Genomic DNA, 19,368 nt, shown 5'->3' with positions numbered 1-19,368 from the left:
GCGTGTATATATGTGTGTGTGTGTGTGTGTGTGTGTGTGTGTGTGTAACCCAGTGATGAAGGAGGAGGCTGATGCTGTGCTCCTCCAGCAGGAGGCGCTGTTGGCTCTCCGGTAGTCGGTACCGGAGCTCAGTGATGATGGAGGACGGAGCAGAGAGGATGGAGCAGCAGTGAGTCGGTCGGCATGAACCCGTTAGATGACTTCGGTTCTCCGCTCCAGGAGGAGCGCCGGTTCCGGTGCCGGTGGGCCCGGTTCTCCTCCTGGCTGGACTGCGTGTGTGTGGTTACCTTCGACCTGGAGCTGGGCCAAGCTATAGAGGTTAGCATGTAGCATGGAGGGGGCTAACACTATATATCATATTATATATATATACTGTATATAGTATACTCTATGTAATAAATATAATATACTGTATATATTAAATACTCTATATAATAAATGCTCTGTGTGCTCTGAGGCAGCAGAGTCACAGCTGCTCCAGACTCCCTTTAAAAAACTCACATTTATTTATTTTTACCTTCATTTGAATAAATGTTGGTTTGTTAACTAAAAACTGAAAACAGAGAAACACTGAGAGGGTGATGCTGTGTTCGGCTTAAATAGAGCTGTAATTATTCATTAAATAGAGCTGTAATTATTATTAAATAGAGCTGTAATTATTATTAAATAGAGCTGTAATTAAAGCTTCCTGCTGCTCATCAGATCAATAAGTGAACGTTATTATTGATTATAAAGTGTGATGTCACGGCTTCTTTGTGTTTCAGTTGGTTTATCCTCCAGATGTGAAGCTGACGGAGAAAGAGGTAATCAATACTCTGATCATCACAGGTTATTAATAATTAGATTATTAATGATTAGATTATTGATAATCAGGTTATTGATATTCTGATTATTGATAATTATTGATAATCCGTTTTTCTGATCTGGCAGAAAACCAGCATCTGCTACCTGTCGTTTCCTGACTCGTACTCAGGTGAGTATCTAACAGCATTACATCATCATGTGTCAGAGGTCAGAGGTCACATTGATTATATTTCCCAGGATGCCTACAGCATTACATCATCATGTGTCAGAGGTCAGAGGTCACATTGATTATATTTCCCAGGATGCCTTGGGGACACTCAGTTCAGCTTCAGGCTGCGTCAGTCAGTCGGTCGCAGAGCGGCGACGCTCAGAGAGGACGACTACGACCGAGACGCTCCGGTTACTCTGCAGGTCAGTGGAGGATGGATGGATGATGGATGGATGGATGGATGGATGATGGATGGATGATGATGGATGATGATGGATGGATGGATGATGCATGGATGATGATGGATGGATGGATGGATGGATGATGCATGGATGATGATGGATGATGGTGGATGGATGGATGGATGATGGATGATGATGGATGGATGGATGGATGGATGATGGATGGATGATGATGGATGATGATGGATGGATGGATGATGCATGGATGGATGGATGATAGATGGATGGATGGATGATGGATGGATGGATGATGGATGGATGGATGATGGATGGATGATAGATGGATGGATGGATGGATGATGGATGATGGATGGATGGATGGATGATGGATGATGAATGGATGATGATGATGGATGGATGGATGGATGGATGATGATGGATTGATGATGGATGGATGATGGATGATGATGGATGATGGATGGATGATGGATGGATGGATGATGGATGGATGATGGATGGATGATGGATGGATGATGATGGATGATGATGGATGGATGATGGATGGATGATGATGGATGGATGAATGATGATGGATGGATGATGGATGATGATGGATGGATGATGGATGGATGGATGGATGATGATGGATTGATGATGGATGGATGATGGATGATGATGGATGGATGATGGATGGATGGATGGATGATGATGGATGGATGATGGATGGATGATGATGGATGGATGATGGATGATGAATGAATGGATGGATGATGGATGGATGATGGATGGATGGATGGATGATGATGGATGGATGATGGATGATGATGGATGGATGATGGATGGATGAATGATGATGGATGGATGATGATGGATGGATGATGGATGGATGGATGGATGATGATGGATTGATGATGGATGGATGATGGATGATGATGGATGGATGATGGATGGATGGATGGATGATGATGGATGGATGGATGGATGATGATGGATGGATGATGGATGATGGAGGATGGATGATGGATGGATGATGGATGGATGATGGATGATAGATGGATGATGGATGGATGGATGATGGATGGATGATGAATGGATGGATGATGGATGATAGATGGATGATGATGATGGATGATGATGGATGGATGGATGATGGATGGATGATGGATGGATGGATGATGGATGGATGGATGGATGATGGATGGATGATGGATGATGGATGATGAATGATGGATGGATGATGGATGATAGATGGATGATGGATGATGATGGATGGATGGATGGATGGATGATGGATGGATGATGGATGAATGATGGATGGATGATGGATGGATGGATGATGATGGATGGATGAAGGATGGATGATGGATGGATGATGGATGATGATGGATGGATGGATGGATGGATGGATGGATGATGGATGGATGGATGGATGATGGATGGATAGATGGGTGATGGATGATGGATGATGATGGATGGATGATGGATTGATGGATTGATGGATGGATGGATGATGGATGATGGATGGATGGATGGATGATGGATGGATGATGGATGGATGGATGGATGATGGATAGATGGATGGATGGATGATGGATTGATGGATGATGGATGATGGATGGATGGATGATGGATGGATGATGGATGGATGGATGGATGATGGATGGATGATGGATGGATGGATGATGATGGATGGATGATGGATGGATGATAGATGGATGGATGGATGGATGATGGAAGGATGGATGGATGATGGATGATGGATGGATGATGGATGGATGGATGGATGATGGATGGATGATGGATGATGGATGGATGATGGATGGATAGATGGATGATGGATGGATGGATGATGATGGATGGATGATGGATGGATGATGGATGGATGATGGATGATGGATGGATGATGGATGGATAGATGGATGATGGATGGATGGATGATGATGGATGGATGATGGATGGATGGATGGATGATGGATGGATGATGGATGGATAGATGGATGATGGATGGATGATGGATGGATAGATGGATGATGGATGGATGGATGATGATGGATGGATGATGGATGGATGGATGGATGATGGATGGATGGATGATGATGGATGGATGATGGATGGATGGATGGATGATGGATGGATGATGGATGGATGATGAACCAGTTTTAATACGTTATAGTTCTGAGTGTGGGTTAGGGGTAATACGTTGGGTTAGGGTTATGGACCTTTATTGATCAATCAGCTGCTTCTCTCTCTGACCCTCATCTCCCATAATGCACCTGGTTAGTGTCTGTGGGAGGAAGTGATGAGTCATGAACACACCTGTCTATCTCCAGCCAATCAGCTCAAAGCTTACAGGTGTTTCTGTTTCCTCAGAGAGAAACGTCTCATTTCATTGGCTACGTCTATTTCAGACAAGTCAGAGACGCCTCAGTGAAGAGAGGATACTTCCAGAAGGTTAGTCACCTGCTCACACCTGTAACACCTGTAACACCTGTAACACCTGCTCACACCTGTAACACCTGTAACACCTGCTCACACCTGTAACACCTGCTCACACCTGTAACACCTGCTCACACCTGCTCACACCTGTAACACCTGCTCACACCTGTAACACCTGCTCACACCTGTAACACCTGTAACACCTGCTCACACCTGTAACACCTGCTCACACCTGTAACACCTGCTCACACCTGTAACACCTGCTCACACCTGCTCACACCTGTAACACCTGCTCACACCTGTAACACCTGCTCACACCTGTAACACCTGCTCACACCTGTAACACCTGCTCACACCTGCTCACACCTGTAACACCTGCTCACACCTGTAACACCTGCTCACACCTGTAACACCTGTAACACCTGCTCACACCTGTAACACCTGCTCACACCTGTAACACCTGTAACACCTGCTCACACCTGTAACACCTGTAACACCTGTAACACCTGCTCACACCTGTAACACCTGCTCACACCTGCTCACACCTGTAACACCTGCTCACACCTGCTCACACCTGTAACACCTGTAACACCTGTAACACCTGTAACACCTGCTCACACCTGTAACACCTGTAACACCTGTAACACCTGTAACACCTGCTCACACCTGTAACACCTGCTCACACCTGTAACACCTGTAACACCTGTAACACCTGTAACACCTGCTCACACCTGTAACACCTGTAACACCTGTAACACCTGCTCACACCTGTAACACCTGTAACACCTGCTCACACCTGTAACACCTGTAACACCTGTAACACCTGCTCACACCTGTAACACCTGTAACACCTGTAACACCTGCTCACACCTGTAACACCTGTAACACCTGTAACACCTGTAACACCTGCTCACACCTGTAACACCTGTAACACCTGCTCACACCTGTAACACCTGCTCACACCTGCTCACACCTGCTCACACCTGCTCACACCTGTAACACCTGTAACACCTGTAACACCTGCTCACACCTGTAACACCTGCTCACTTTGATTGACAGCTGTGTGGTCATGTGATGATGTCATGTGATGATGTCATGTGATGATGAGGTCATGTGATGATGAGGTCATGTGTTGCAGTCTCTGGTGCTGCTGTCCCGGCTGCCGTACACTCACCTGTTCCACTCGCTGCTGCAGATCATCACACCTGAGTTCTTCGAGAAGCTGGAGCCCTGCCTGGAAGCAGGTGATGATGTCATGTCACATTACAGCCTGTAACCAATCAGAACACAGGATTTCACCATGCTTAAATGTCTCTGTCCTCACAGTCTGTAACGAGATTGACCAATGGCCTTCACCCGTACCTGGACTGACCCTGAACCTGCCTGTGATGGGCGTGGTCTTACAGGTGAGGAGGGGCGTGGTCTTATAGGTGAGGAGGGGCGTGGTCTTACAGGTGAGGAGGGGGCGTGGTCTTATAGGTGATGAGGGGCGTGGTCTTATATGTGAGGAGGGGGCGTGGTCTTACAGGTGAGGAGGGGCGTGGTCTTACAGGTGAGGAGGGGGCGTGGTCTTATAGGTGAGGAGGGGGCGTGGTCTTATAGGTGAGGAGGGGCGTGGTCTTATAGGTGAGGAGGGGCGTGGTCTTACGGGTGAGGAGGGGCGTGGTCTTACAGTTGAGGAGGGGCGTGGTCTTATAGGTGAGGAGGGGCGTGGTCTTACAGATGAGGAGGGGCGTGGTCTTACAGGTGAGGAGGGGCGTGGTCTTATAGTTAAGGAGGGGGCGTGGTCTTATAGGTGAGGAGGGGGCGTGGTCTTACATAGAATAGAGGACGATCTGCCTGTCGGTCTCACGCTCCATCCTTCCCTCACTGTGAACAAGACCCCGAGGTACTTGAACTCCTCCACTTGGGGCAGGATCTCATCCCCGACCCGGAGAGTGCACTCCACCCTTTTCAGGTTGAGGACCATGGACTCGGATTTGGAGGTGCTGATTCTCATCCCGGCCGCTTCACACTCGGCTGCGAACCGATCCAGTGAGAGTTGGAGGTCACGGTCTGATGAAGCCAACAGGACCACATCATCTGCAAAAAGCAGTGACCCAATCCTGAGGTCACCAAACCGGACCCCCTCCACACCCTGGCTGAGCCTAGACATCCTGTCCATAAAGATAGATAGAGGTCGTAGCTCAGGGGGGGGGCGTGGTCTTTGTCGACATATCAGTCCTGTGCCGGTTTAATGAACTAAAGGAGAAACTTTTCATATCTGGATAACAAACAGCTACAGATGTTTGTGATGGATGAATCATTAAGTAGCAGAGGAACTCACTTTAGCTTCTAATTACACCTCAACTCAGTACCACTCTGCTGGTTTCAGGTCCGGATCCCGTCTAAGGCCGACAAACCAGGAGGAAGTCCAGTGAGACACGCGCTGAAGGAGGTCTGTAAATAAACTTTACTTCCTGTCCTCAGACTTTGTGTTAATAAACTTTACTTCCTGTCCTCAGACTTTGTGTTAAACTTTACTTCCTGTCCTCAAACTTTGTGTTAAACTTTACTTCCTGTCCTCAGACTTTGTGTTAAACTTTACTTCCTGTCCTCAGACTTTGTGTTAAACTTTACTTCCTGTCCTCAGACTTTGTGTTAATAAACTTTACTTCCTGTCCTCAGAACTTCCTGCCGGCTCCGACGCTGCTGCCCTCCATTACGGACCTGGATCTGTTCAGGTCAGTCCACTTCCTGTCTGTAGACACAGTCATGTGATGATGTCATGTGATGATGTCATGTGCTGATGTCATGTGATGATGTCATGCTCCCTCTCACCTGCCCAGGTGTTTCCAGTCGGTCCTGGTCCACCTGCAGATGCTCTGGGAGCTCACGTTGCTCGGGGAGCCCGTGGTCGTCATGGCGCCGTCTCCCACCGTTTCCTCGGAAACCGTGCTGGCTCTCGTCAGGTAACGGAGCGGCCAATCGGAATCCCCCCTCATCTGCAGCATCGGCCAATCGGAGAGCTGTGTTGTTGCCGTGGTAACAGTATGTCTGTGTCCTCAGCTCCATCAGTCCTCTGAAGTTCTGCTGCGACTTCCGGCCGTACTTCACGATCCACGACAACGAGTTCAGAGAGTACACCACCCGGACCCAGGCCCCGTGAGTCCACCTGAACACACCTGAGTCCACCTGAACACACCTGAACACACCTGAGTCCACCTGAACACACCTGAACACACCTGAGTCCACCTGAACACACCTGAACACACCTGAGTCCACCTGAACACACCTGAGTCCACCTGTCTCTGTCTCTTTCAGACCTAACGTGGTTCTGGGCGTCACCAATCCATTCTTCATTAAGACCTTTCAGAACTGGCCTCATGTGGTCCGACTGGGAGAGATCCGGATGGCAGGTAGACCAGAACCTGAGTACTCCTGAAGTTACTGTGTAGTTGAGGATTTGAGGACTGATGAGACTCTTTTGTCTCCTCTCAGGTGATTTACCCAAACAGGTGAAGGTGAAGAAACTGTCCAAACTGAAGACGCTGGACACTAAACCAGGTGAGAGGACAGCAGCTGAGAGGACAGCAGGTGAGAGTCCACACGTCTCTGTCTGTCTAACATGATGTCATTGTGTCTGCAGGGATTTACACGGCCTACAAGACCTTTCTACACAAAGACAAAGTCCTCATCAAGAGACTGCTGAAGGTACATCAGCTGTCTCAGAGTGTCTCAGTGTGTCTCAGTGTGTCTCAGAGTGTCTCAGTGTGTCTCAGTGTGTCTCAGTGTGTCTCAGTGTGTCTCAGAGTGTCTCAGAGTGTCTTTCTGTGTCTCAGAGTGTCTCAGAGTGTCTCAGTGTGTCTCAGAGTGTCTTTCTGTGTCTCAGTGTGTCTCAGACTGTCTCAGTGTGTCTCAGAGTGTCTCAGAGTGTCTCAGTGTGTCTCAGTGTGTCTCAGAGTGTCTCAGTGTGTCTCAGAGTGTCTCAGTGTGTCTCAGTGTGTCTCAGAGTGTCTCAGTGTGTCTCAGTGTGTCTCAGAGTGTCTCAGTGTGTCTCAGAGTGTCTCAGAGTGTCTCAGTGAGTCTCAGAGTGTCTCAGTGTGTCTCAGTGTGTCTCAGACTGTCTCAGTGTGTCTCAGACTGTCTCAGTGTGTCTCAGAGTGTCTCAGTATGTCTCAGTGTGTCTCAGAGTGTCTCAGTATGTCTCAGAGTGTCTCAGACTGTCTCAGTGTGTCTCAGTGTGTCTCAGAGTGTCTCAGAGTGTCTCAGACTGTCTCAGAGTGTCTCAGACTGTCTCAGTGTGTCTCAGAGTGTCTCAGTGTGTCTCAGTGTGTCTCAGAGTGTCTCAGTGTGTCTCAGACTGTCTCAGACTGTCTCAGAGTGTCTCAGAGTGTATCAGTGTGTCTCAGTGTGTCTCAGAGTGTCTCAGTATGTCTCAGAGTGTCTCAGAGTGTCTTTCTGTGTCTCAGTGTGTCTCAGTGTGTCTCAGACTGTCTCAGTGTGTCTCAGTGTGTCTCAGTGTGTCTCAGAGAGTCTCAGTGTGTCTCAGTGTGTCTCAGAGTGTCTCAGACTGCCTCAGAGTGTCTCAGTGTGTCTCAGAGTGTCTCAGACTGTCTCAGACTGCCTCAGAGTGTCTCAGTGTGTCTCAGAGTGTCTCAGACTGTCTCAGACTGCCTCAGAGTGTCTCAGACTGTCTCAGTGTGTCTCAGTGTGTCTCAGTGTGTCTCAGAGTGTCTCAGACTGTCTCAGAGTGTATCAGTGTGTCTCAGTGTGTCTCAGAGTGTCTCAGTATGTCTCAGAGTGTCTTTCTGTGTCTGCAGGGCATTCAGAGGAAGAGACCTTCAGAGGTGCAGAGTGCCATCCTCAGGAGACACCTGTTAGAGCTCACTCAGAGCTTCATCATCCCACTGGTGAGAAAACAGCCAATGAGCTTGCAGGAACTTCTCCACAGTCAGCTGTTGCTATGGTAACCTGTGTTGCGTTGTAGGAGCGGTACATGGCGAGCCTGATGCCTCTGCAGAGATCTGTGACACCCTGGAAGGTAAACAGGAAGTCTGTCAGTGATGTCATAGTGATGTCACAGTGATGTTTTAACGTTGGTCTCTTTGTCAGACGCCTCCTCAGATCCGTCCCTTCAGTCAGGACGAGTTCATGTCCACTCTGGATCACACCGGTCCTCAGCTCACCTCGGGACTCAAAGGTGATTGGATGGGACTGTACAGGTGAGTCAGTCAGGTGTCTGTAGGTGTCTGCAAGTGTCTGTAGGTGTCTGTAGGTGTCTCCAGGTGTCTGTAGGTGTCTCCAGGTGTCTGTAGGTGTCTGTAGGTGTCTGTAGGTGTCTGTAGGTGTCTGAAGATGTCTGTAGATGTCTGCAGGTGTCTGTAGGTGTCTGTAGGTGTCTCCAGGTGTCTGTAAGTGTCTGCAGGTGTCTGTAGGTGTCTGTAGGTGTCTGTAGGTGTTTGCAGGTGTCTGTAGGTGTCTGTAGGTGTCTGTAGGTATCTGTAGGTGTCTGTAGGTGTCTGTAGGTGTCTGTAGGTGTCTGCAGGTGTCTGCAGGTGTCTGTAGGTGTCTGTAGGTGTCTGTAGGTGTCTGTAGGTGTCTGTAGGTGTCTGAAGATGTCTGTAGATGTCTGCAGGTGTCTGTAGATGTCTGCAGGTGTCTGTAGGTGTCTGTAGGTGTCTGCAGGTGTCTGCAGGTGTCTGTAGGTGTCTGTAGGTGTCTCAGGTGTCTGCAGGTGTCTGTAGATGTCTGTAGGTATCTGCAGGTGTCTCAGGTGTCTGTAGGTATCTGCAGGTGTCTGTAGGTGTCTCCAGGTGTCTGTAGGTATCTCAGGTGTCTGTAGGTGTCTGTAGGTGTCTCAGGTGTCTCCATCTTTTAACAGGAAGTTCTTCAGGTGTCCGAACTTTGACGGCTGGTACCGACAGAGACACCGAGAGATGAGCCAGAAGCTGGAGAGTCTCCACCTGGAGGTCATCAGTGACGCTGTGAGTGACACCTGTCAATCATCATCACTCTGACACCTGTCAATCATCATCACTCTGACACCTGTCAATCATCATCACTCTGACACCTGTCAATCATCATCACTCTGACACCTGTCAATCATCATCACTCTGACACCTGTCAATCATCACTCTGACACCTGTCAATCATCATCACTCTGACACCTGTCAATCATCATCACTCTGACACCTGTCAATCATCATCACTCTGACACCTGTCAATCATCATCACTCTGACACCTGTCAATCATCACTCTGACACCTGTCAATCATCATCACTCTGACACCTGTCAATCATCATCACTCTGACACCTGTCAATCATCATCACTCTGACACCTGTCAATCATCACACTGACACCTGTCAATCATCACACTGACACCTGTCAATCATCACACTGACACCTGTCAATCATCATCACTCTGACACCTGTCAATCATCATCACTCTGACACCTGTCAATCATCACACTGACACCTGTCAATCATCACACTGACACCTGTCAATCATCACACTGACACCTGTCAATCATCATCACTCTGACACCTGTCAATCATCATCACACTGACACCTGTCAATCATCATCACTCTGACACCTGTCAATCATCATCACTCTGACACCTGTCAATCATCATCACTCTGACACCTGTCAATCATCACACTGACACCTGTCAATCATCACACTGACACCTGTCAATCATCACTCAGACACCTGTCAATCATCACTCTGACACCTGTCAATCATCACTCTGACACCTGTCAATCATCATCACTCTGACACCTGTCAATCATCACTCTGACACCTGTCAATCATCATCACTCTGACACCTGTCAATCATCACTCATCACCTGTCCCTCCTGCAGGACCTGCTGGGTTGGACCAGAGACAAGTCTGAGGTGGAGACCGTAGACCTGATCCTGAAGCTGCGAGAGAAGCTGGTGAGGAAGCAGCTGAAACTGTTTTTATTTTCAAAATAAGAGTTAATAATTCAAATTTATAATTATTTATTACTTTGAGGACTATGTCTAAATGTCAAGGATTGTAATGATTAATGAATCAGCTCTTATTTACACGGACAGGAAGTGAGCGTGTGCCTGTTTTTCAGATTAAAAGCGTGTGCCTGTTTTTCAGATTAAAAGCGTGTGCCTGTTTTTCAGATTAAAGCTCGCAGGCAGCAGCTGCAGGTGAGAGACGGCGTCTTAGACAAACTGGAAGTCTTCATAAAGTCCATCATCTCGTCTCTGCCCCAAGACCTGCAGCGAGTCCTCCACGACCCCAAGACCTGAAGACCTGCAGCGAGTCCTCCACGACCCCAAGACCTGAAGACCTGCAGCGAGTCCTCCACGACCCCAAGACCTGAAGACCTGCAGCGAGTCCTCCACGACCCCAAGACCTGAAGACCTGCAGCGAGTCCTCCACGACCCCAAGACCTGAAGACCTGCAGCGAGTCCTCCACGACCCCAAGACCTGCAGACCTGATTAATCTCGATCAATAACTGATTAATCTCGATCAATAACGGATTAATCTCGATCAATAACTGATTAATCTCGATCAATAACTGATTAATCTCGATCAATAACTGATTAAACACTAAACTTTTCATCACGTTTCTTTTTTCTGAAAATATTTTTGTAACTTTTTTTCTTTTTCTGTAAATAAATAAAATCCTGAATTCTACTTTTTGTGTTTTTATTGATAAACTTTATTAAACATGACGAAACGTTTGAAGAAGGAAAAATATTTTAATTTCAACAAGAATCAAAAATATACATATGGTTAAATATTCATCTTTTACTCTGAAGTCAAAGCGTCACTTCCTGTCTGAGTCTCAGGTGTTATCTGTTGCTAGGCGACCACCAGGTGGCGCCCTGCAGCCGGCCGACGGCGAGCTTCTCCTGCGGGCTGAAGTGGAGGATGGTGAGGATGGCGCCGAGCGTCTGCTGCCTGCCGCCGGCGTCCGGCAGCGTGAGGAACCTGTAGACCACGTTCTTCAGGTACTCCATGTTGGCGCCTTCGCGGTTCTGGTCTCGCATCAGTTTGTCGAGTCCGGCTCGCAGCTCGGCCGCCTCCTCGTCGTGGCGCTCGGCGTTGGCGATGAGTTTGGCCTGCAGCTGGTGCACGTCCTCCTCCAGCTGGTGCTTGTGGCGCCGCAGCGCGCCGGCCTCCGCCTCCTTCCGGGCCAGCTGCTCCGCGTACAGCAGCAGCGTCGGCTCGGCGTGCGCCGCCTGCCGCAGCGCCCGGCTGACCATGTCGCCTTCGCTCTCCGCGGCGGCGCCGTCGTCTTCCGAGGCCTCGGCGGCGCAGCGCGGAGCGTCGGGGGTCGGCGCGGCGGCCCGCAGGCGCTCCAGCTCCTGGTCTTTCTCGTCCAGCAGGGCCATGGTCCGCTCCCGCTGCTTGTGGAGCTCCGCCTCCAGGCGCAGCAGCTCCTCGCGGTGCAGCGCCGCCACGCGCTCCGCTTCCTGTCTGTGGCTCTGCTGCAGCTCCGCCGCCCGCTGCGTCCGCTCCTCCAGCCGGCGGCGCTGCTCGGCCTCGGCCTCGTCGCTCTGGATCCGCAGGTTGATGTATTTCTCCTTCAGCTCCGCCAGCTGGTCCCGGACCTCCTCCAGCTCGCGGGCCTGGCAGCCGTCTCTGGCGTTCTTGTTCTTCAGGACGACCTGCGCTCGCAGCTTGTAGCGCTCGAACTCGTCTCTCAGCTGCTGCAGCTCCTGCTGGCCCGCCTCCTGCTGGCCCGCCTCCTGCTGGCCCGCCTCCTGCTGGCCCGCCTCCTGCTGGACCGCCTCCTGCTGGCCCGGTTCCTGCTGGACCGGTTCGCTCTGGGCCAGTTTGAGGATGAGGGGCGCCTGGTCCGGGTTCTTCTGGGCCGCCAGCAGCAGCAGCTTCTTCACCTTCTCCATCTTCTCCTTCAGCGCCGCCACGTCCAGCTGGGCCTCGTCGGGGTCGGAGGTCGCCCTGCCGGCCGTCGCCATGGCGAGCATCTTGTTCTCGGTGTCGAGTTGCAGGATCCGGTCCCGGAGCCTCTGGACCACCTGCTGGTCTCGCTGCTTGGTCTTCTCGCTGGACCCGAGCAGCTCCGACAGTTCGGACAGGCGCTGCTCCAGACCGGCGACACGCAGCTCTGCAGCCTGAGCGCGCTCACGTGCACGCTCCTCCGCCTGGCACGCCTGCACACACACAACACAGGGATTACTGTAGTCCTGGTCTGGGTAGTCCTGGTCTGGGTAGTCCTGGTCTGGGTAGTTCTGGTCTGGGTAGTCCTGGTCTGGCCCTTTTCCACCAAAGCAGTTCCAGTGCAGAGCTAACTCAGTCCTCATGGACTCACGAGGCCCCCCCAACGTAACTGGAAACAGGAAAACCAGCACTGGGACTGCTTTGGTGGGTTAGGGTTAGTCTGGGTAGTCCTGGTCTGGGTCTGACCTGGTCTGAGGTCTGACTTGGTCTGGGTCTTACCCTCCTGGTCTCGCTGTGGACCTGGTCCTGGATCTGGTTCTTCAGGTCCAGTAGTTCTCTCTGCAGCTGGTCCACTCTGGGATCCGGTCTGGCCTGGTCCTGGTCCTGGTCCTGGAGGATCCTGGTGAGCTCCTGGAGCTGCAGGACGTGGTCTCGCTGCTCCAGTTCTCGGTCGTGTTGCTGGGTGATGATCCGGGCTCGGCTCTCCGCCAGCTGGTCCTGCAGGATCCGGGTCTCGGTCTCGTGCTGCGTCGTCATGGCGACCAGCCGGTCCTGCAGATCCTCCACTTCCTGTCTCAGCTGCCGCCGGTCGGCCTGGAAACCGGCCTCCATGCGGGACTTCTCCTGCGTCACCGTGGCGACGGCTCCGCTGAGCGTGCTCAGTTGGTTCTTCAGCTGAGCGACTCTGCGGTCCGCCTCCGAGCCGCCTGGGGGGGCGGCCTGCTGGTCCTCCGCCCCCCCGCCCTCACAGCCGCCGGTCTCTGGTCTGGGGGGTCCTCCCGGTCCTCCGTGGTCCTCCTCGGTCTGGTCTCTGGCGGTCTCTGGGGAGTCCACGGAGGCCTCGCTGTGGGGGGAGCTGCGGTCATCTGGGGGGTCCTGGGGTTCCGCTTGCTGGGACCCGGTCTGGACCTGCAGGCTGGACCCGGTCTGCACCTGCTGGCTGGACCCGGTCTGGACCTGCAGGCTGGACCCGGTCAGGACCTGCAGGCTGGACTCCAGAGCCTCCTTCTCCTTCAGCAGACTCTTGTAGGCCTGGACCACGTCCCTGAAGCGGGTCTGGTACTGGACCAGCTGCTTCTTCTGGGCCTCGATGGTCTCCAGCAGGTCCTTCCTGCTCGTCCCCCCAAAACTCATCCCGAACTTCTCCATGGACCCCCAGACCCGGTCCTGCTTAGACCCGGTCCTGAAACCAGACAGAGTGATGTCATACTGATGATGTCATACTGATGACGTCATGATGTTTACAGACTGATCAATATTTAATGGATCAATAGATTCTTTCTTTTGGAAAACAATGAGCTGTTAGTTTACTGTTGGTCCATTTATATATTATCTATATTATATTATATATATAATATATATATTATATAATATATATAATATACATATTATATTATCTATATTATATTATTAATGAGCTGTATGTCTCATTACACTCAGCTGATAATATCGATCAGTTTGACTCTTTGGTAGTAAAGTTACTGATCAGCTGATCACAGTGATCACCGGCATTGATCCGGTTCTTACCTGATAATCCGCCACGAGCCGTGACGCACGTGAGCAGCACGCGCTCACCGTCTAAGAGCAAAAGGAGAATAGTTTCCGTTTATTAATTTAATCAATAAACTTTCAATAACGAGCAATAATAACACGGAACGGGGAGAAACAGCTGTCAGCGAGCAGCCGCCATGTTGGTCTGAACCGGAACTAGAGGAGGAGGAGGCGGGAACATACTGCGGCGTTCACTGCTCTCAGGACAAATCAGTACTCACTCATAATACTGCAGTACTTTTACTGTAATACTGCATACTACATCACTATAATACTGTAGTACTTTTACTGTAATACTTCAAACTACATCACTATAATACTGCAGTACTTTTACTGTAATACTGCATACTACATCACTATAATACTGCAGTACTTTTACTGTAATACTGCATACTACATCACTATAATACTGCAGTACTTTTACTGTAATACTGCATACTACATCACTATAATACTGCAGTACTTTTACAATAGTACTTTAACTACATCATGTTCTTGTTTTGGAAGTTGAGATTTCCCATGGTTGTAGTGGATCGTAAACGCAGCACAGCTCTGTCAGAGCCGTGACGTCATCAGTTCCGGCCCGGACGTGGCTCCAGCTGTCCGCCTCTCCGGTTCTCCGGTTCTCATCTCCGGCTGCTGCTCCGCCTGCTGCCCGCCTCTCCTGCGGCTCTTCTCGGACCGACAGATTCTCCCGGATTCGCCCCCCCGCAGCACCGGGGCATTTTCCCGCCATGGGTCTGACCATCTCGTCGCTGTTCTCTAAGTTCTTCGGAAAGAAGCAGATGCGGATCCTGATGGGTGAGCTAAGCTAAGCTAAGCTAGGCTAGGCTAGGCTAGGCTAAGCTAACCGTTAAACAGTTACACCCTGCCTCTGTTTATCACCTCTCTGCTTATTGAACCGTGTTTCTCATTTAAACACATTAACTACTAGAAGCTAACTCAGCTAGCCCCCAGATGCTAACATGTGAAGTGTCTCTGGTTCAGTTCAACAGCTGTTTGTTAGGATCAATAATCATTAGGATCAATAATCTGTTTGTTAGGATCAATAACCCTAACTTTATCACCTCTGTTTAACTCTCTGTTCTGTTTCAGTCGGTTTGGACGCAGCTGGAAAAACAACAATCCTCTACAAACTGAAGCTGGGAGAGATCGTCACCACCATCCCGACCATCGGTAATAATCACTACTAACCTGTTACCATGCCAACCATCGGTAATAATCACTACTAACCTATCACCATGCCAACCATCGGTAATCAATAATCACTAACCTGTCACCATGCCAACCATCGGTAATAATCAATACTAACCTGTTACCATGCCGACCATCGGTAATAATCACTACTAACCTGTTACCATACCAACCATCGGTAATAATCACTAACCTGTTACCATGCCAACCATCGGTAATAATCACTAACCTGTCACCATGCCAACCATCGGTAATAATCACTACTAACCTGTTACCATGCCAACCATCGGTAATAATCACTAACCTGTTACCATGCCAACCATCGGTAATAATCACTACTAACCTGTTACCATGCCAACCATCGGTAATAATCACTAACCTGTCACCATGCCAACCATCGGTAATAATCAATGCTAACCTGTTACCATGCCAACCATCGGTAATAATCACTAACCTGTTACCATGCCGACCATCGGTAATAATCACTAACCTGTTACCATGCCAACCATCGGTAATAATCACTAATCTGTCACCATGCCAACCATCGGTAATAATCAATGCTAACCTGTTACCATGCCAACCATCGGTAATAATCAATACTAACCTGTTACCATGCCGACCATCGGTAATAATCACTAACCTGTCACCATGCCGACCATCGGTAATAGTCACTAACCTGTCACCATGCCAACCGTGTATGTGTGTGTGTGTGTGTATAACCTGTGTATATAACGTGTGTGTGTGTGTGTGTGTGTATAACCTGTGTGTGTGTGTGTGTGTGTGTATATAACATGTGTGTGTGTGTGTGTGTGTGTATAACCTGTGTGTGTGTGTGTATATATAACCTGTGTGTGTGTGTGTGTGTGTGTGTGTATATAACCTGTGTGTGCGTGTGTGTGTGTGTGTGTGTATGTGTGTATATAACCTGTGTGTGTGTGTGTGTGTGTGTGTGTGTGTTTCAGGCTTCAACGTGGAGACGGTGGAGTATAAGAACATCTGTTTCACAGTTTGGGACGTTGGTGGTCAGGACAAGATCAGACCTCTGTGGAGACACTACTTCCAAAACACACAGGTACACACACTACACACTACACACACACACACAGGTACACACACATACACACACACACACACACACAACACACAGGTACACACACACAACACAGGTACACACACACACACACACAACACACAGGTACACACACACACACAGGTACACACAGGTACACACACAGGTACACACACACTACACACAGGTACACACACACTACACACACATACACACATACACACACACACAGATACACTTGTGTGTGTATAATGAGTGTGTGTGTGTGTGTAATAAGAGTGATAGTCGTTATTATCCGTACTGTTATTGTTTTAGTCTGAAGGCTTCACACTGAACACACTGTGTGTGTGTGTGCGTGTGTGTGTGTGTGTGTGTGTGTGTGTGTGTGTGTGTGTGTGTGTGTGTGTGTGTGTGCTCTACAGGGTCTGATCTTCGTGGTGGACAGTAATGACAGAGAGAGAGTAGCAGAGTCTGCAGAGGAGCTCTCTAAGATGGTGAGTCACATCTGCTGCATGTCAACATCTGTCACGTGACTCCATCAGAGGTCACGTGACTCCATCAGCGGTCTGGGTTAGGGTTAGGGACCTGGACCTGCTGATCCCTGGTACTGGCTGGTGAGGGGGGGGGGGGGGGGGTTGGAGCTGGTGTGGGAGGTGGAGCGGTACCTGGCTGGTGGGTTAGGGTTGGGGGGGGGGGGGGGGCTGGGAACTGGGAACGTCTGGCCCCCGTCCACCAGACCTTCAACTCCCACCTCCGGAGGAACTGCTCCTGCATCCTCGGGGAGGTTGAGGAGCGATGTGGATTCTGTCCGTGGAACAGTGGACCAGCTCTTCACCCTGCAGGGATCCTGGGGGGGTCATGGGAGTTCACACATCCAGTCTACATGTGCTTTGTGGACTTGGAGAAGGCTTAGGACCGTGACCCTCGGGGGGCCTTGTGGGAGTTTGGGGTACCAGGGTCTCTGCTGCGAGCCATTGGGTCCCTATACAACCGCTGTGAGAGCTGTGTTCATATTCTCTGCAGTAAGTCAGACCTGGTCTCAGTGGGTGTTGGGCTCCATCAGGGCTGTCCCTGGTCTCTGATCCTGTTTGTGATCTTCATGGACAGAGTCTCAAGGTGCAGCCGGGGGGAGGAGAGAGTTCAGTTTGGGGAACTCAGAATCTCCTCTCTGCTGTTTACGGTTGATGTTGTTCTGTTGGACTCTACAGGTGAAGTCCTCCAACAGGCTCTGGGATGGTTTGCAGCTGAATGTGAGTCAGCACTTCCACATCTGAGGCCATGGTGCTCTGCTGGGACAAGGTGGCCTGCCCCCTCAGGGTTGGGGGGGGGGTGGGGTGGGTGCAGCATCAGGTGGATGGGTGCAGCAGCAGGTGGCTGAGCCTGAAGGTGCAGGGTTAGGGTCAGCAGTCAGTCTACATCCCAACCCTCACCTCTGCTCACCAGCTTTGGGTAGTGACCCAAACAATGAGATGCTGGATCCAAGCAGAGAGGGTCTGGGCTCAGCCTTAGAGACCGGGTCAGGAGGGGGGGGTGGGGGGGGGCTCGGAGTAGAGCCGCTGCTCCTTCACATGGAAAGGAGCCAGCTGAGGTGGTTTGGGCTCCTGGTCAGGATCCTCCTGGACGCCCCCCTTTAGAGGAGTTCCAGGTCCAGCTGGGAGGAGACCCAGAACACACTGGAGGGATTACATGTCTCTGCTGGTCTGGGAACAGCTTGGGGTCCTCTAAGAGGTCTGGGTTTCACTGCTCAGCCTGATGAGACCCGGATAAGAGACCGGATGGATTTTGTATTTTATTATAATATTTTTTAGCACTGGGCCGATCAGCTGTTAGCTTTTATTGGTGTGGATCATGTGACCTTGTGGTTTGATGTGGATCATGTGACCTTGTGGTTGACCTGTGTGTACTTGATGTGGATCATGTGACCTTGTGGTTTGATGTGGATCATGTGACCTTGTGGTTGACCTCTGTGTACAGATCCAGGAGGACGAGCTGAAGGAGGCGGTGCTTCTGGTTTTCGCCAACAAACAGGATCTTCCCAACGCCATGGGGGTCAGCGAACTCACCGACAAACTGGGTCTGCACAGCCTGCGCAGCAGAACTGTACGTATCAATACTCCATCAATACCTGTCTCTGATCACCGGGGTTGGGGGTCCAGGTTGGGGGTCCGGGTTGGGGGGATACTGTCCCTTTAACTCCAGAACCGGTTTTATAACGTTAATGTTTAAATACTAACTTGAAGCCTTTCAGCCACAAACCGTCGTCTGAGGCTCTAACTCAGAGGTTTTGGTTTTGGGTTTACTTTACTTTCATTTTCATAGTTAAATATTTGGGCGCAGTGCAGCGATTACACTCAGCTGGCAGCGTGCAGCGATTACACTCAGCTGGCAGCGTGCAGCGATTACACTCAGCTGGCAGCGTGCAGTGATTACACTCAGCTGGCAGCGGTCTGGTTTAATGTCAGCTGGCAGCGTGTTGAGTGTGGCGCCACCTGCAGGCCGTTTCCTGTCATAGAAACATGACGTTTTATATCCTGTTTAAATAAAAGATCAAAAATGTAACCTGAGAAGTTCGGGTCGATAGTTCAGGTCAGAGAAGCACTGCTGAGTACCCAACCCTACTGATCACCTGTCTCTCTCCTCTCTTACCTGTCTCACCTCTCACCTGTGTAACCCCTCTATGACCTGTCTCACCTGTCCTACCCCTCTCTTACCTGTCTCACCTCTCACCTGTCTCACCTCTCTCCTGTCTTACCTGTCTCACCTCTCTCACCT

General features: G+C 50.2%; 3 protein-coding genes and 1 long non-coding RNA gene across 4 annotated transcripts in view; 2 read left to right on the top strand and 2 right to left on the bottom strand.

The window, feature by feature from the left end:
- The first annotated feature begins 183 nt into the window (after window positions 1-183).
- On the top strand, window positions 184-10,899 carry dennd6b (DENN/MADD domain containing 6B). The gene is made up of 20 exons (XM_053313860.1): window positions 184-318; window positions 765-803; window positions 931-973; window positions 1,106-1,215; window positions 3,565-3,645; window positions 4,769-4,874; window positions 4,957-5,036; window positions 6,005-6,067; window positions 6,298-6,353; window positions 6,459-6,581; window positions 6,679-6,774; window positions 6,934-7,028; window positions 7,111-7,176; window positions 7,259-7,323; window positions 8,433-8,522; window positions 8,600-8,653; window positions 8,725-8,834; window positions 9,494-9,596; window positions 10,477-10,551; window positions 10,771-10,899. The coding sequence occupies exons 1-20, from the start codon at window positions 184-186 to the stop codon at window positions 10,897-10,899; spliced, it is 1,719 nt and encodes a 572-aa protein (XP_053169835.1).
- A 460-nt stretch (window positions 10,900-11,359) lies between these two features.
- gcc1 (GRIP and coiled-coil domain containing 1) lies at window positions 11,360-14,456 on the bottom strand. The gene is made up of 3 exons (XM_053344056.1): window positions 14,310-14,456; window positions 13,062-13,965; window positions 11,360-12,775 (listed from the first exon to the last, which is right to left on the bottom strand). The coding sequence occupies exons 2-3, from the start codon at window positions 13,929-13,931 to the stop codon at window positions 11,450-11,452; spliced, it is 2,196 nt and encodes a 731-aa protein (XP_053200031.1). The 5' UTR covers window positions 13,932-13,965; window positions 14,310-14,456; the 3' UTR covers window positions 11,360-11,449.
- Window positions 14,457-14,922: 466 nt separating this feature from the next.
- LOC128385206 (ADP-ribosylation factor 4) overlaps window positions 14,923-19,368 on the top strand; it is a 5,055-nt gene continuing 609 nt past the window's right edge. The window contains exons 1-5 of the mRNA XM_053344059.1: window positions 14,923-15,134; window positions 15,429-15,509; window positions 16,490-16,599; window positions 17,019-17,090; window positions 18,571-18,696. Coding sequence (XP_053200034.1) covers window positions 15,068-15,134; window positions 15,429-15,509; window positions 16,490-16,599; window positions 17,019-17,090; window positions 18,571-18,696 — 456 coding nt within the window. The 5' untranslated portion in view covers window positions 14,923-15,067. The remainder of the gene's footprint in view (window positions 15,135-15,428; window positions 15,510-16,489; window positions 16,600-17,018; window positions 17,091-18,570; window positions 18,697-19,368) is intronic.
- Window positions 15,561-16,186, bottom strand: LOC128385209 (uncharacterized). The gene is made up of 3 exons (XR_008324658.1): window positions 15,946-16,186; window positions 15,721-15,906; window positions 15,561-15,606 (listed from the first exon to the last, which is right to left on the bottom strand). It is a non-coding gene; the product is annotated as an uncharacterized LOC128385209 (long non-coding RNA).

Source organism: Scomber japonicus, chromosome 23 (genome assembly GCF_027409825.1).
Source record: "Scomber japonicus isolate fScoJap1 chromosome 23, fScoJap1.pri, whole genome shotgun sequence".
Classification (NCBI taxonomy): domain Eukaryota; kingdom Metazoa; phylum Chordata; class Actinopteri; order Scombriformes; family Scombridae; genus Scomber; species Scomber japonicus.
This window is presented reverse-complemented; position numbering and strand designations above follow the sequence as displayed.

Coding starts and splice junctions, on each gene's coding strand:
- gcc1 (XM_053344056.1), bottom strand. CDS start 13,931: ATGGAGAAGTTCGGGATGAGTTTTGGGGGGACGAGCAGGAAGGACCTG. Junction 12,776..13,061: donor TCCACAGCGAGACCAGGAGG/GTAAGACCCAGA, acceptor GTGTGTGTGCAG/GCGTGCCAGGCGGAGGAGCG.
- dennd6b (XM_053313860.1), top strand. CDS start 184: ATGAACCCGTTAGATGACTTCGGTTCTCCGCTCCAGGAGGAGCGCCGG. Junction 1,216..3,564: donor ACGCTCCGGTTACTCTGCAG/GTCAGTGGAGGA, acceptor CTGTTTCCTCAG/AGAGAAACGTCTCATTTCAT. Junction 8,654..8,724: donor GATCTGTGACACCCTGGAAG/GTAAACAGGAAG, acceptor TCTCTTTGTCAG/ACGCCTCCTCAGATCCGTCC.